This window comes from Pocillopora verrucosa, chromosome 3 (assembly GCF_036669915.1).
Source record: "Pocillopora verrucosa isolate sample1 chromosome 3, ASM3666991v2, whole genome shotgun sequence".
NCBI classification, from domain to species: Eukaryota; Metazoa; Cnidaria; class Anthozoa; order Scleractinia; family Pocilloporidae; genus Pocillopora; species Pocillopora verrucosa.
Genome location: NC_089314.1, coordinates 21,697,522 through 21,710,324, shown reverse-complemented (window position 1 = coordinate 21,710,324; position 12,803 = coordinate 21,697,522). Strand labels below are relative to the sequence as shown.

The following is a 12,803-nucleotide window of genomic DNA, read 5'->3' as shown; positions in this document are numbered from 1 at the left end:
CATTTATGTACACGGAGAAATTAGTTTACTCGGTGACAATAAAATATTCTATGCTTATGATAAAAATTTATGCATTTCGTTACAAAGCCAACGCGTACACTGTACTAACTGAGTATGAATGGACTCTTGAATAATTTAAAGAGTCTAGGACAACATCATTTGATGTTAACACTGTAAGATTTGTTTATATACTTTTCTAACAAAATACTTAACACAACTGTATGTGCGAATAAATGTTGCTGAATTTGGAAGTTTTTTTTTAAGTCTTGCTTTATCTTCATCCATAAACTTGACAATTGTTTCTAAGTGCATATAAAGCTTATTTTTTGTGCAACTCGCGACCCTCCCAAGGCATTGCAAGCGACTCGTAGCTAATAATTTTTTTTCTCAAATCAACTCTTCATCTTTAATATTCTTAAAAAAAAAAAGAACCCCGATAATGGTTTAAAAAATACATGCCCCGATAAATTTACAACGTTTTACTGAACTCTTCCAGTGTACTGATAATATCTGTCATGTCTGGTCTTTCAGTGGGATCATACCGCACACATCGGCGGACGAGGTCTTGCAATACCTGGTCTGTCATCTGAGTGATTTGAAGTTCACGGTTTTCATAATCCGGGAATATCTGAATGCACATTTCACAGAGGAGAACACCGAAACTGTAGACATCAATCTAAAAAGCAGGACAAGAAAAGACAATGAAATAAGATCGCTGTTTTCACAAGCTCTTTGCCGTTTGCGTAGACCGAGCACTCTTTGTCGTTTGTGTAGACCGAGCACTCTTTGCCGTTTTTGTAGACTAAGCACACTTTGCCTTTTTTGTAGACTAAGCACACTTTGCCGTTTATGTAGACCCAGCACACTCTGCCGTTTGTGTAGAATGAACATACTTTGCCGTTTGTGTAGACTGAGCACACTTTGCCGTTTGTATAGACAGAGCACACTTTGCCGTTTGTGCAGACCGAGCACACTTTGCCGTTTGTGTAGACCGAGCACACTTTGCCGTTTGTGTAGACCGAGCACACTTTGCCGTTTGTGTAGACTGAGCACACTCTGCCGTTTGTGTAGACTGAGCACACTGCCGTTTGTGTAGACCGTGCACTCTTTGCCGTTTTTGTAGACTGAGCACACTTTGCCGTTTTGCGTTAACCGAGCACACGACTTAAGACTGAGTTAAGACACAAGTACCGCTTAATCCTTAATTGTAAAGGGTTCATGTTTTAAAGAAATATATCCAAGGAAATTCTGTAAGCTTATTTTCTCACCTTTGCTGTATGCTTTGCTCGTATCTGCACTTCAGGTGCACTGTAGGCGAAACAACCTGGGCCAATTGACATAAACTGTTCCTCAAACTTTGCAGAACCATAATCTGACACTTTGCCTCGCCACTGGTTAGCCTGTCGCCATAGCAACACATTGCCGCTACTAACATCGCGGTGAAAAATAGGAGGTTTCTTTTGGTGGAGGTAGTTCAACGCTCGAGCCACATCGAGCGAAATTACGGTGATTTCCTCACGGGAAAGAGGTCGTTGATCCAGTAGCTCGCGCAAATTTGATTCCATCAGCTCAGTAACAAACAATGGAATTTCCTCGTCATAAGTCGCTCCGATAAACTGCAGCAAGCAAGGGTGTCGGCATCGCGAAGCAATATCAATTTCCCTCTGGAACAAACTCTGGTTGTGAGGCGAATTGATCGCCTCATGGATTCGCTTCACGGCAACAGAACAACCACAGTACCTGCCCTCGAAAACTTCGCCCCACCCTCCAACTCCAAGGCTTTTATCAGTCAACTGAATATTATCCCGGGAAATTACCCAATCATCGGGCTGTGATCCGGTGTGATTCTCGAAATTAACAACCTGTTGTCGGAGATTTGCATTTTCTGCTACAATTACTTCAAGTTGGTGCTGGGGATCTGTTCTGAGTAGTTCTTGCTTCTCCACCTGCGTTCGAGCGTTTGCTAAATGCTGATCCTTTTCTCTAAGCTGTTTACCTAGCCTCGTAGTTTCTTCTATCATTTCTTCTCTCAGCCGTTGTTCCGTTTGCGTGCGTAAGTCCTTCTTTTGTTGCTCCTTCTCAATCAACTGATGCGCCATCTCCCTCAGTTCTTGCTTTCTCTCTCTGATTTGTTTACGAAACTCATTTTCTCTCATCTCATTCTCCGCTGTAACCTCTCTCGATCGTTGTTCCATCTCCCTAAGTTGTTTCAGTAAAGTTTCGTTTTGATGGTTTTTTTCTGACAATTGCTGTTCCATCCCGCTCAAATGTCTCTGACATTCAACAGCCTGCTCCTCCCTTTCTCTAAGCTGTTTGCGCAACTCAGTTTCTCTCGTTTCCTTTTGTGTTAATTCTTCTCTCATCCTTTGCTCCATCTGCTCCAGGCTTAATCGTAAATTTTCTTCTTGTGCCTCTTTCTGTGTTAATCGTTGCTCAACATCTCTCAGGTTCGTTCGTAAATTCTCATTCTCTCTCAGCTGTTCCTCTACATTCTTTATCTGCGTCTTAAGATCTTCTTCTCGCTTCTCTGTCACTGTCAATTGTTGTATCATCTCCGTCAACTTCTGGTCCTTTTCTGTGATCTGTTCACACAAAACTACAGTTATTTCTTCTCTCGACCTTCGTTCCATTTCCTCAAAGTGTTCTCGTAAAGTTTCATCTCCCTCAGCTTTCTCCCCCAGTTGTCGCTTTTGTGCTTCTTGACAATCCATTTCTAGTGATCTTTGAGCCTGATTGTCACGTAATATCTGCTGAGCTGTTGAAAGGCTCCTTTCTAGTTCATTCGTTTCCTGGTCTCTTCTTGCCAGCTGTTCTTCTAGCTCGCCAACCTCGCCATTCATTCCTTCCTTCTCTTGCAACTGGTCAACTTCTTCCCTGAGCTGTTCCTGCTCGGTCTGGTTCTCTAACGAAAAAAAATCGGCAGAGTTTCTTTTACTTCTGCAATACGAATGCAAAGTTGTAACACGAGTGAGAACTACAACAAGAAGCAAGTTATTCCTAGTTTAGCTTGCACAGTGCTGCTCACTATAGTTTACCATTTTTGCAAAAAGTTCCACATAGTAGAGACATGAGTTGTTTATCAGGCGTACTTTCCTCTAAAGAAAAGGTATAGTTTACGACAATAAGATAACGGAAATCTCTCGCACGTTTAGTTCGTGTTACAAGCTAAAGAGAGCAGACTGGAAAAGTAGAAAAGAGTGGACTTCTTCATTTAAAAAAAAATTACACTTAACCGCTAGTGATTATGATACGGATGACGTCACTCAGATGCAAATGAGGCAGGACTTTCTGAGCTAAGTCGAGTGGAGTACTTGCCTAATAACCACTTCATTCTTCAAAAGAGAAAGTAATGATCAGTAAGATCGTTGGAAGAGTGGAATTCCCTTAACTTATCAGTCATTGTCAGTCAATAACAAATTTACTTTCTCATGAACACACCATAGTAGTAGCTTTAAAATAAAAATATAAAGTTGGGACCAGTACATACGAGTTATTTCAAAACGTTTACTTTTGTGGAACAGTCTTCTTACAGTAATTATAATCATTCAACAAAATCAATGGTCTGCAGTCAGTACCATTTGATGAATTGCTGAGAACCTGCTTCTTTGCTGATCCAGTCCTTCGTCTAAGATTTACTGATTCCACCAAAAGTACAGTAATGGCATCGATTATGGTCTTTGCCTGAAAGAACTAATAACACATGCTTAGAATAATTAACACTTGCAAGTGCTTATGAGAAATAATTGAGATTAAATATTTTGAAAATTTTTATTTGCATATATGAATTGGAGACTAAAAATTTGCAGCTGAGTCTTGCAAGCCTTCAAATCAAAGTGCACTATTGTAAAGTAGATTTAAGGTATTTTTCCTCTTGAACAAGATACAATTTGCATAGCTCCCTGACAAAAATGTTCCTCCTCAATGATTTCTTTCAACAGGAAATGCTATTCTCACAGAGGCACAAAAACACATACAATAAATTAACTGAAACAGGAAATTTTTGGGGAGCTCTCTCACAGAGGCACAAAAACACATACAATAAATTAACTGAAACAAGAAATTTTTGGGGAGCTCAATTTTTAAAACATTTTTTTGCAAATCAGAAATTCCCTTGAATGGTTAAAAAATTTAATCCAAATGTCATACAGAAAAGAGAATGTAGGAAAAGGAGATCAGTTCATTTTTGGATGACTCAGGATTAATTTGTATGTCCAATTGTATTGCCTTAATTTGATATGAAATACATTCCCTTGTGTATCTCTTTGAACAGTAGAAAGTAGACTTGCATACCTTTTCCTTATAAAGGGTGATGACATATGTATAACTGAAACCAACTATTAGCTACTGGTTATAAGATGAGTTTGCTGTCAAGCCCATGGCCCTTGCTTCTGGAGCTTGATCCATGGCCAGATGCTCATTCCACTTTCATGAGCATATGACATAACCAGGGGCACTGCATGCATCCTTACCCTGTTTGAATGTGAATTCAACCAGGGTAAGGATTAATGCTAAGTTCATTCTTTAGCAGTTTTCTAATAGCTCCATATGTTCCTTAACAGAGAGAGGTATTGCGAGTGTGAGACATCAGATCCCATTAGTAACAAAACATGGCAAACAAGACATGTCTCAAACCAAGACCATGCATCATGTCTCCTACAATTAGCAATTTAGCATTTCCTGTATTTCATTTAACAAAGCAAATAATTTCTTTAGTTCCTCTTACATTTTCTGACTTCAGGGAATACAATTTATATCCAGTGGAACAATCAGGCTGACGGCAAACATAACCAAATATTTTCTTATCATCTGGGTCAGGAGTCACAAATGATATTCTCTTGACAGGGTGCGTATGCTGCACTTTCTAAACAAAATAAATAAATCAGTAAAACCTATAAAAACACAAAAAAAGTACCGAGATGGAAGGGGCACCTGGAGATTTTATTTTATCTTTCCCTTCTGCTGTTCACCCCCTCCTTTATTCAGTACTCTCTAGCTATTTTTGACTTGAGTGGATAAATGAATAAATAAGTAAATGTATGGATAAGTCAATGGGTAAATTGATAAAGAAAATGTAATGTAACATGTAACAAAACATTTGAACCATATATTGCCCCTTGAAAATATTCTTTAGTGATTAGATGGAAAAAATGAAAACAATATTTAGATGGCATTTAAGAGTTAACTTATCTTTTTTGATAAAAAAATATAGTGTATAAGATGTATAGATAGAAATTAAATGCATAGTTTTACTTGGCATTCTGATTTCCTAATCTTCTGAAAAAATCTTTTTTCCAATATCTGAGTTGCACACTTACTTGAGTAGTCTCATCTTCTATCCTGATACCTTCCAAACTAATAGTCAGTGTCACCCTCTCCTTGCGCCGCCACTTTTTCTTTGCCTGAGCCCAGTTTAAATATTAAAAATAATAATAATTATAATAATAATAATAATAATAATAATAATAATGAAAACCACACACATTATTACTTGCTGGCATTCCAGGACTGAGAAGATTATTATGTTACCAGAGGGAAAAGTGAAAAGATATTGCAGTGCATTGGGGTAAGGCAGTAGAGAAGAGGCTTGGTACCAAATTGGGCTGAATGAATGGCAGTTTATGACAAGCTTTCATGATCAATTATAGGCAGTATCAATTTGTCATATTGGCAGACTTGCCTGTGGTAAGTACACTGAGAATTTTTTAATACTTACTGGTAGGTTATAATAATGCAACTCAGGCAGTTTTATGTTGGCATGTTCAAGGAATAACACAGCCTATAATTGTCATGTTTTAGGATATAACGCCACTTATAATTGCCATTGTGGCAAAAAATCAATTTGGGCTTTGATTCATGATCAAGTTCATGAATTAACATGACTCATGAACCGGTACACTGCACCTTTAATTTCCCAAAAGCTTCAGCACACATATCTACACCCTCTGGGCTAATGACATCTGTTATCCCCACAAGCTTTGAATTAAAAGTAAAGAAAACAGTGTCAAAACTATTTCAAAAAATTAAGGAAAAGGGGGAATTAGACTCATAAATTGACGAAATCAGACCTTGCACTGAAATTTGGTTCCTTCTCCACTGGTTCCCATTTCCTTGATAACAAGAAATGAAAAAAAATAATTCAAATTTATCACCAGAAGCATCAATATGTGTAAACTTTAATTGTAATCCAATGCACAACAAGAAAAGTAAGAACGCCTTGGATTAATGCCATTAAGCACAAACTAAGTAAATTTGCCTTTAAGTTGTGTGCAAATTGTCTCACACACAACCATGAACCCATCATGGCCTTTAGACATAAGACTGCCTTAAAGTTTTACGGGAAATGGGTATACAGTTAGTCTAATACAAAGTACTGTATTTGAGTTTCAGTTTTATTCAATCAGTAATATTAAATCCCTATCCCTTAAGCAACAGTTTTACCTTCCTGGATTCATCCCTTTAACCAAGTCAACAAGTGAAATACCCAACCATGTCTCAGGTTTTCCCTCTAGATTTCCAAGAACTTGTTTCCAATTTCCACTATGATTAATCATAGTATCGATGATAGTCATGATACTATTTCCTCTGTGAAACGTTTAATCAGAACATAGCTACAAAACTAAGGACATCAACTTGGAAGAGATATTTTTTCTTGTACTGCCCCATGAAATGGACTGGACAAGTAGTGTCATCATTCAGACACAAAGAGACTCTCTCTCTTTCATTGCCAAAGGCTAACTGAACTTTATTAACAGACACGTTACACACACTGGGAAGGAAAATGTCAGTTACTCGAGGCATCGTAACACGAGTTTCATTGAGCGAGTAATGAAATAAATACTCACTAATATGCTTCTCAATTTATTTACTGCAATCGGCGCTCCCTTATATGTTTATGCAGCGGAATTTAAACAATTTGGTGTTTGAATCGCAGGTGATGATTTCTTCGAAACTGCAAACCTACCTCAACCATCTTCGGTGAGTTTCAGAAAGAAAATATACTTTTTAAGAATGTGAATAGTGTTCTGTTAATATTAATTGCAATCGGCGCCTGCTTCAGTGTTCACGCACCGGAATGTAACAGTTTCATTGAACGCGCCGGCAAGTCTCAAGCAAACTTGAACTACATCTATCCTGTAGTTAATTTTTCCACTCCATTTTTTCGAGCAATTTGGTGAACATTGATCGATGATTCGACAAATATCGGAACAAAAAGCGAATCCAGTTTCTCTTAAAAAATATGCACACGAGTCAGAGCAAGACGTAGTCGTGACAGGTAATCATTATAATGTAACACAACACTATTAAATTAAGCGAGTAGCACTTATCAGTTTTTGTATGAATGGCGAGATGAATGAACCAGTTTGTGAGAACAGTATGTTCACCGATGATAAAAGCTATGAAATAAGCATTCGTGCGTGGGTTTGCATTCAGAACGCGACAACTTGTTACAAATGGGCGCCTTAGCTGATTCTACCGAATTACAATACACTGAGGATAGATTTATTTTGAACAGATTCCCAAGCCGTTGCGACGGATGTTTCTATATACGAAGTGAGAAATAGCTTGACAAATGAATTCCTTGACAAATGAATTCCTTTGGAAAATGATAAGTCACTCATTTATTCCGATTACGAAGTCGCATTGGTAATAGCATTTTGGGAAGGTCGGTTCGAACGGCAATTGCAACGAACAAGTTTGCTTGTCGTTGGTAGCCGTGTAGTATTTTAGTGATATGGAATTGTAGCTTATTCTTTAAAACAATAAATCGCCAATAATTCGCGTTTTTCGGTTAACGTATTCGTGAGCTGTACTGCACCTTGCTTTCTGGTTGTTTCAACAGTGGTGCTCTCTCGCTCCAAGTAGAAGCCATTCGTTTCACTGTAGTTAAGAACTGTTTATTTATAAATAAACTCACTTAAAAACAGCTCGGTGTCAATCTATATATTGGATAACTAAAAGGTTTTTGGTTCGACGTAGAAAACAGGAAGTTGCATGACAAGCAGCGAAGCCTCTACATGTAGGTCGCAGTCAAAAGGTGCATGCAAAATGTACCTGAAAAATGAGCATGCGCAGTTAAGCCCTACCGCAGTCAAGGAGGGTTTTTTGTATCCGTGTTTCAAAATTGACTCAAAAAGCACATGTGAACGACACGAGAGGATTTCTCGTTAAACAAAGTGACAACTTACGTATCATAGGGAACCTAGTTCTTTTTTTTAAACGGTTAGTCATTATTCAAAATCGAGAAATTGATCAGTTTTTATGAGAGGATGAGGTATTAGATGAGGTAATAGTGATAGCTCTGATGAAGGGCTAACGCTCGAAACGTCAGCATTGAAACCCGTGGCCAATTTAAGTTATCAACTCAGTTGAGATTACTAAATTACCCTAAGGTAATAGTCTTTCGATAATCAAGAATTAAGATTTTGTTCTTTGGGACTGAAACCTTACTCTGAGCTGCATTGTTTGGAGGAAAAAAAATTATCAGCAGCAGTCTACTAGCGCTGTCAAATTTGCATATCGAATAAAATGTCCTTGTCGATTTGTTTTACAATACAAGTCCATTGTGTCATGCTAATTACCATCTGTAAATTAACGATAGAAAGTTAAGAAACATTTGTTCGTTCCTTGTAGCATATGATAAGTGTTGAAATGAGTCATTTTAATTGGCACCGTTCTGTTTTAAGTTGAATGATAATCAACGTTTCAGGTAGCCATCCTGATAGCGTTAGAATTCCGCTTTGATTTGGTAATGGTGCTTTCATTAAATGAAACACGTGACACATCTACGAAAGTATCTTCCATGCCACACTTTCGTAACCACGCCTGTCCTCACCACGTGTATGTAACCTTTCTCCTGAGTGTCGTGTCAGCACAAAGCATCGATGAAACCCGACACATAGAGTTTATTATATCTGTTGCGAAGAATCTATTTCATGCGAGTGCACCACCTTTTCAGTCTTTGAAACTGACCAAACGTTCCACGATTTTACTCTTATTTTTTCTAAAATTCCTCAAAGGACATACTGTAGTGACCGCGGAATTGTGAAGTGAACTGTGACAAATTCAATTGGACAACAAAATTGAACGTAGTCATAGGGGTGATCCCCCGAAAGTGCCTGGCGGCGTAGCTATGCCTCACACTTTTAGTAAACATAGTTGAACATTTTATTTTGAAGAGTTTGTCGCGGTTTTCTTCCAACTTTCTCCCCTCTACGTTATTGATCCCTCAGTATACCGTCGCCAACTGAGCTGCCCCTCAATTGAATTGGAGTCTGCCTTTTGGTGGAGCGTCGAGGGTCGAGGGTTACATGTCGAGGGTGAGGGTAATATGTCAAGGGTCCAAAAACACTACAAATAATAAATCAATAATTAAATAAGAAATAATAAAATAAAAAATGTTAAAATAAAAATAAAAAATATAAATATACACAAAATAAGAAATATTAATAAATATTAAAGTTAAAAATGAAGTATAAATAATAAATTAATAATTAAATAATGCTAGTATTCTACGCAGCATTTTTTGGGCATGTCTTTGGGGGAGCGTTGCGTGACATCCTAGTTAACTGCAGGATAGATCGAAAGAAAGAACAGATTACTGCACCATTTCGGAGGGCGAAAAACGAAATTATTTTGTAAAATTAAGCGAAACACCCGACCGCTGTAAAAATATTGACTGCACAATAATTGCCTTTATCGTGTGGCCTTAAGCGCTAACCGGCGTGTGACCTATTCTGGAATTTGAACTACATACCTACGTTTCCGACTCGTTTCGGATTCAAAAACTAGATACTTTAAGCAAGAATACTGTACCTTCACCCAACAATTGTTGTTCGACTGAGAATATAATTTAAAACAAAACAACTTTCGACTACCATGTTCGTACGGGAGAAACATCTCTGGAAGAGAAAACTCTGGTGTTGATCCGGCATGCGGATTTCCGGTAAAAGCCTTTGTTGTCAGGGTAATTGGACATACTTGGAAAACCGACCACATTGTGCCTTGACAAATGTTGATAAATCTCAAACAAAGCACCTATTTCTATTTATGGAAAACCGACCACATTGTGCCTTGACAAGTGTTGATAAATCTCAAACAGAACACCTATTTCTGTACCATTTTCGAAGGGCGAAAAACGAAATTATTCCGTAAAATTGGGCAAAATACTCGACTGCTGTAAAATATTGACTGCACAATTTAATGGCCTTTATTGCGTAGCCCTTATCAATTTTAATTTTAGAGACGCAAGAGTGACTCTGAAGACAGTCTAGATAAGACAACCCCTGGATTGAACCATGCACGTGGCCATTTTCTATTTCAATATATTTTTATTTTAATATTTCTTATTTAATTATCGACATATCACCCTTACCCTCGACATGTAACCCTCGGCCCTCGACGCTCCACCAAAAGGCAGGCCGCTGCGGTGCTCAAATTGTATAAGTCATGGTACGAAACACTCTACTTTGCAGATCGAGCCGTGATCGTCGCTGTATTGAATTCTCTTGATATTCTAATGTTCCGGATTGTAATACGATATACCACTGATAATCGTTAGCGGGCTCGAAATGTCCTTGATTTCTGACGATGTTTATGTCTCCTTTCATGTACTCCGGACATACATCATGGGCATAAGACATAGATCAGCAAGATGAACTTACAATCTTTACCTCAGTATGATGCTTCGATGTGTTTCGACGGGATAGCTGATTCTCAAACATTCGATATCTGTTCTCCATGATAAAAATCCTCGCTATAGTTTTGTTCAGTTGTTCTAAACACGTTTCAGTCTATATCTTGGATAACTACGATACTACACTTATGTTTGAAAGACTTTAGATGGAATTGTTTTCATTTAAAGCGTTTCAAATCTTACTTTTAGCTTACCTTCCTTTCTGGTTGTTTCAACAGTAGTGCTCTCTCGCTCCAAGTAGAAGCTGTTCGTTTCAGTGTAGTTAAGAACTGTTTATCTACAAATAAACTCAATTAGAAACAGCTCGGTGTAACATCCTGACAAATAGCTAATCAGCAAAATTTTTCACTTGCATATCATATTAACTCCGCTTGTTGTGTAACCTCATGCATGAAGGAAAAGGCACCAAACAAGAGAAGGCAAAATATAAGAAAGTGAGATATATGATAAAAGATATATCACTGAAATCAATGCAATTGAGAAAACTCAGCTGAGTCTCAATCAACGTCTATTTTATGTGTCAAAACATGTCCACCACTTGTAATTACAATGTGAAATTTCTTTAAACCAAAGACACTCTCTTATTTCATTGTTAGATGATTTGGTGCAACATCCACAATAACATGAGTAGGAATGTTATGTAATCTCAAGAAATCATATACAATTCGTAATTCTCAGCAGTGGGAGCAAAAGTAATAAGAAACACCCCTATGACAAATTAGAAGTGTCTGCCTATCATTTACTGCTCAACAACACAGAATAATCTTGATAACGACACAGATTTCAGGGTTGTACCTGTGAAATCATCATAACAAAAATAACATCTGCGATTTAATTATTGTTATGGAATGTTCTGTTCAAATTATAATTTTAGCTCCCTTTTTCTGTTTTTTTTTCCCAGATTCTTTTGTTTTAAAAGGTTTAGCAACGAAAGTCTGTGTTTTGCAGCAAAGCCGAATAGAGCACATTTTATGAGGCGACTTGATAAACATTTATTTCACGTAAATATGATAACAGAGTAAATTATTTTGATGTGATAATTTCATAGCTTTAACCTTTGGTAAACGCTTCGAAAGGAAAGACGAGGTAAAAACTCAATCATCCATAAAAATTCTCACGTCCAGCAGATTTCTTTGTGTTTACCCTATCAACATTTTATCCAGAAGTAGTATTGACTCACCAAAAAAGGAAATGTAATGTTCTCCCAAACCACAGCTCAAGAAAAAAGCTTAGAATATGGACACATAGGAATAATTTCAACTCTTCAACAAAGCCAATATATTCATAAACGCGTATTTACTATCAAGATTCGTGGAGGAAAGGTTTATGATTCTATTTCAGTAAATACTGAACAATTTACGGAAATAAGGGCAATAAATAGATATATCTGTAGTTAAGGTAATCTGAAAGAAGATAACTGCTAAGTATAAATCTTCGAATTTTTCGACTACCGTTTCGAACTTCTGATTGTAGATAGCGGGAGGCCCCCAGAAGTAGGGTCCATGTTCAATAACCTCGAGTGCTTGCTTCATCCATATCTTCTTCAATGATTACACCGGTATCCCTGATCCACCTGAAAATGCCAGAAACAACAAAATCACTTCTCTCGCAAAATACGCCGTGCTTTGTTTGCACAATATTGAGTTGTCTAAAACAACAAAATGCACACGTAGTTGACAATCGATTCACAGCAAGTGAAAGTGCAAACTCTCGTCACAATCTGTTGCCATATGTACAATTCGTAATTCTCAGCAGTGGGAGCAAAAGTAATAAGAAACACCCCTATGACAAGTTAGAAGTGTCTGCCTATCATTTACCGCTCAACAACACAGAATAATCTTGATAACGACACAAATTTCAGGGTTGTACCTGTGAAATCATCATAACAAATATAACATCCGCGATTTAATTATTGTTATGGAATGTTCTGCTCAAATTATAATTTTAGCTCCCTTTGTTTTGTTTTTTTTTCCTCGCAAAATACGCCGTGCTTTGTTTGCACAATATTGAGTTGTCTAAAACAACAAAATGCAAACGTAGTTGACAATCGATTCGCAGCAAGTGAAAGTGCAAACTCTCGTCACAATCTGTTGCCATATATACAATTCGT

General features: G+C 37.5%; 1 protein-coding gene across 2 annotated transcripts; it reads right to left on the bottom strand.

Annotated features, from left to right (window-relative positions):
- Positions 1-385: 385 nt before the first annotated feature.
- LOC136276874 (probable serine/threonine-protein kinase drkD) lies at positions 386-12,575 on the bottom strand. 2 transcript variants are annotated; one of them, XM_066163035.1, is made up of 10 exons: positions 12,563-12,575; positions 12,145-12,266; positions 10,888-10,970; positions 6,066-6,107; positions 5,902-5,973; positions 5,316-5,399; positions 4,724-4,861; positions 3,576-3,690; positions 1,269-2,902; positions 386-676 (listed from the first exon to the last, which is right to left on the bottom strand). In XM_066163035.1, the coding sequence occupies exons 4-10, from the start codon at positions 6,102-6,104 to the stop codon at positions 470-472; spliced, it is 2,289 nt and encodes a 762-aa protein (XP_066019132.1). In that variant the 5' UTR covers positions 6,105-6,107; positions 10,888-10,970; positions 12,145-12,266; positions 12,563-12,575; the 3' UTR covers positions 386-469. The 2 variants fall into 2 exon arrangements, with proteins under 2 accessions (XP_066019132.1, XP_066019131.1); XM_066163034.1 differs by lacking the exons at positions 10,888-10,970; positions 12,145-12,266; positions 12,563-12,575 and having other exon boundaries at positions 6,066-6,203.
- Between the last annotated feature and the right edge of the window lie 228 nt (positions 12,576-12,803).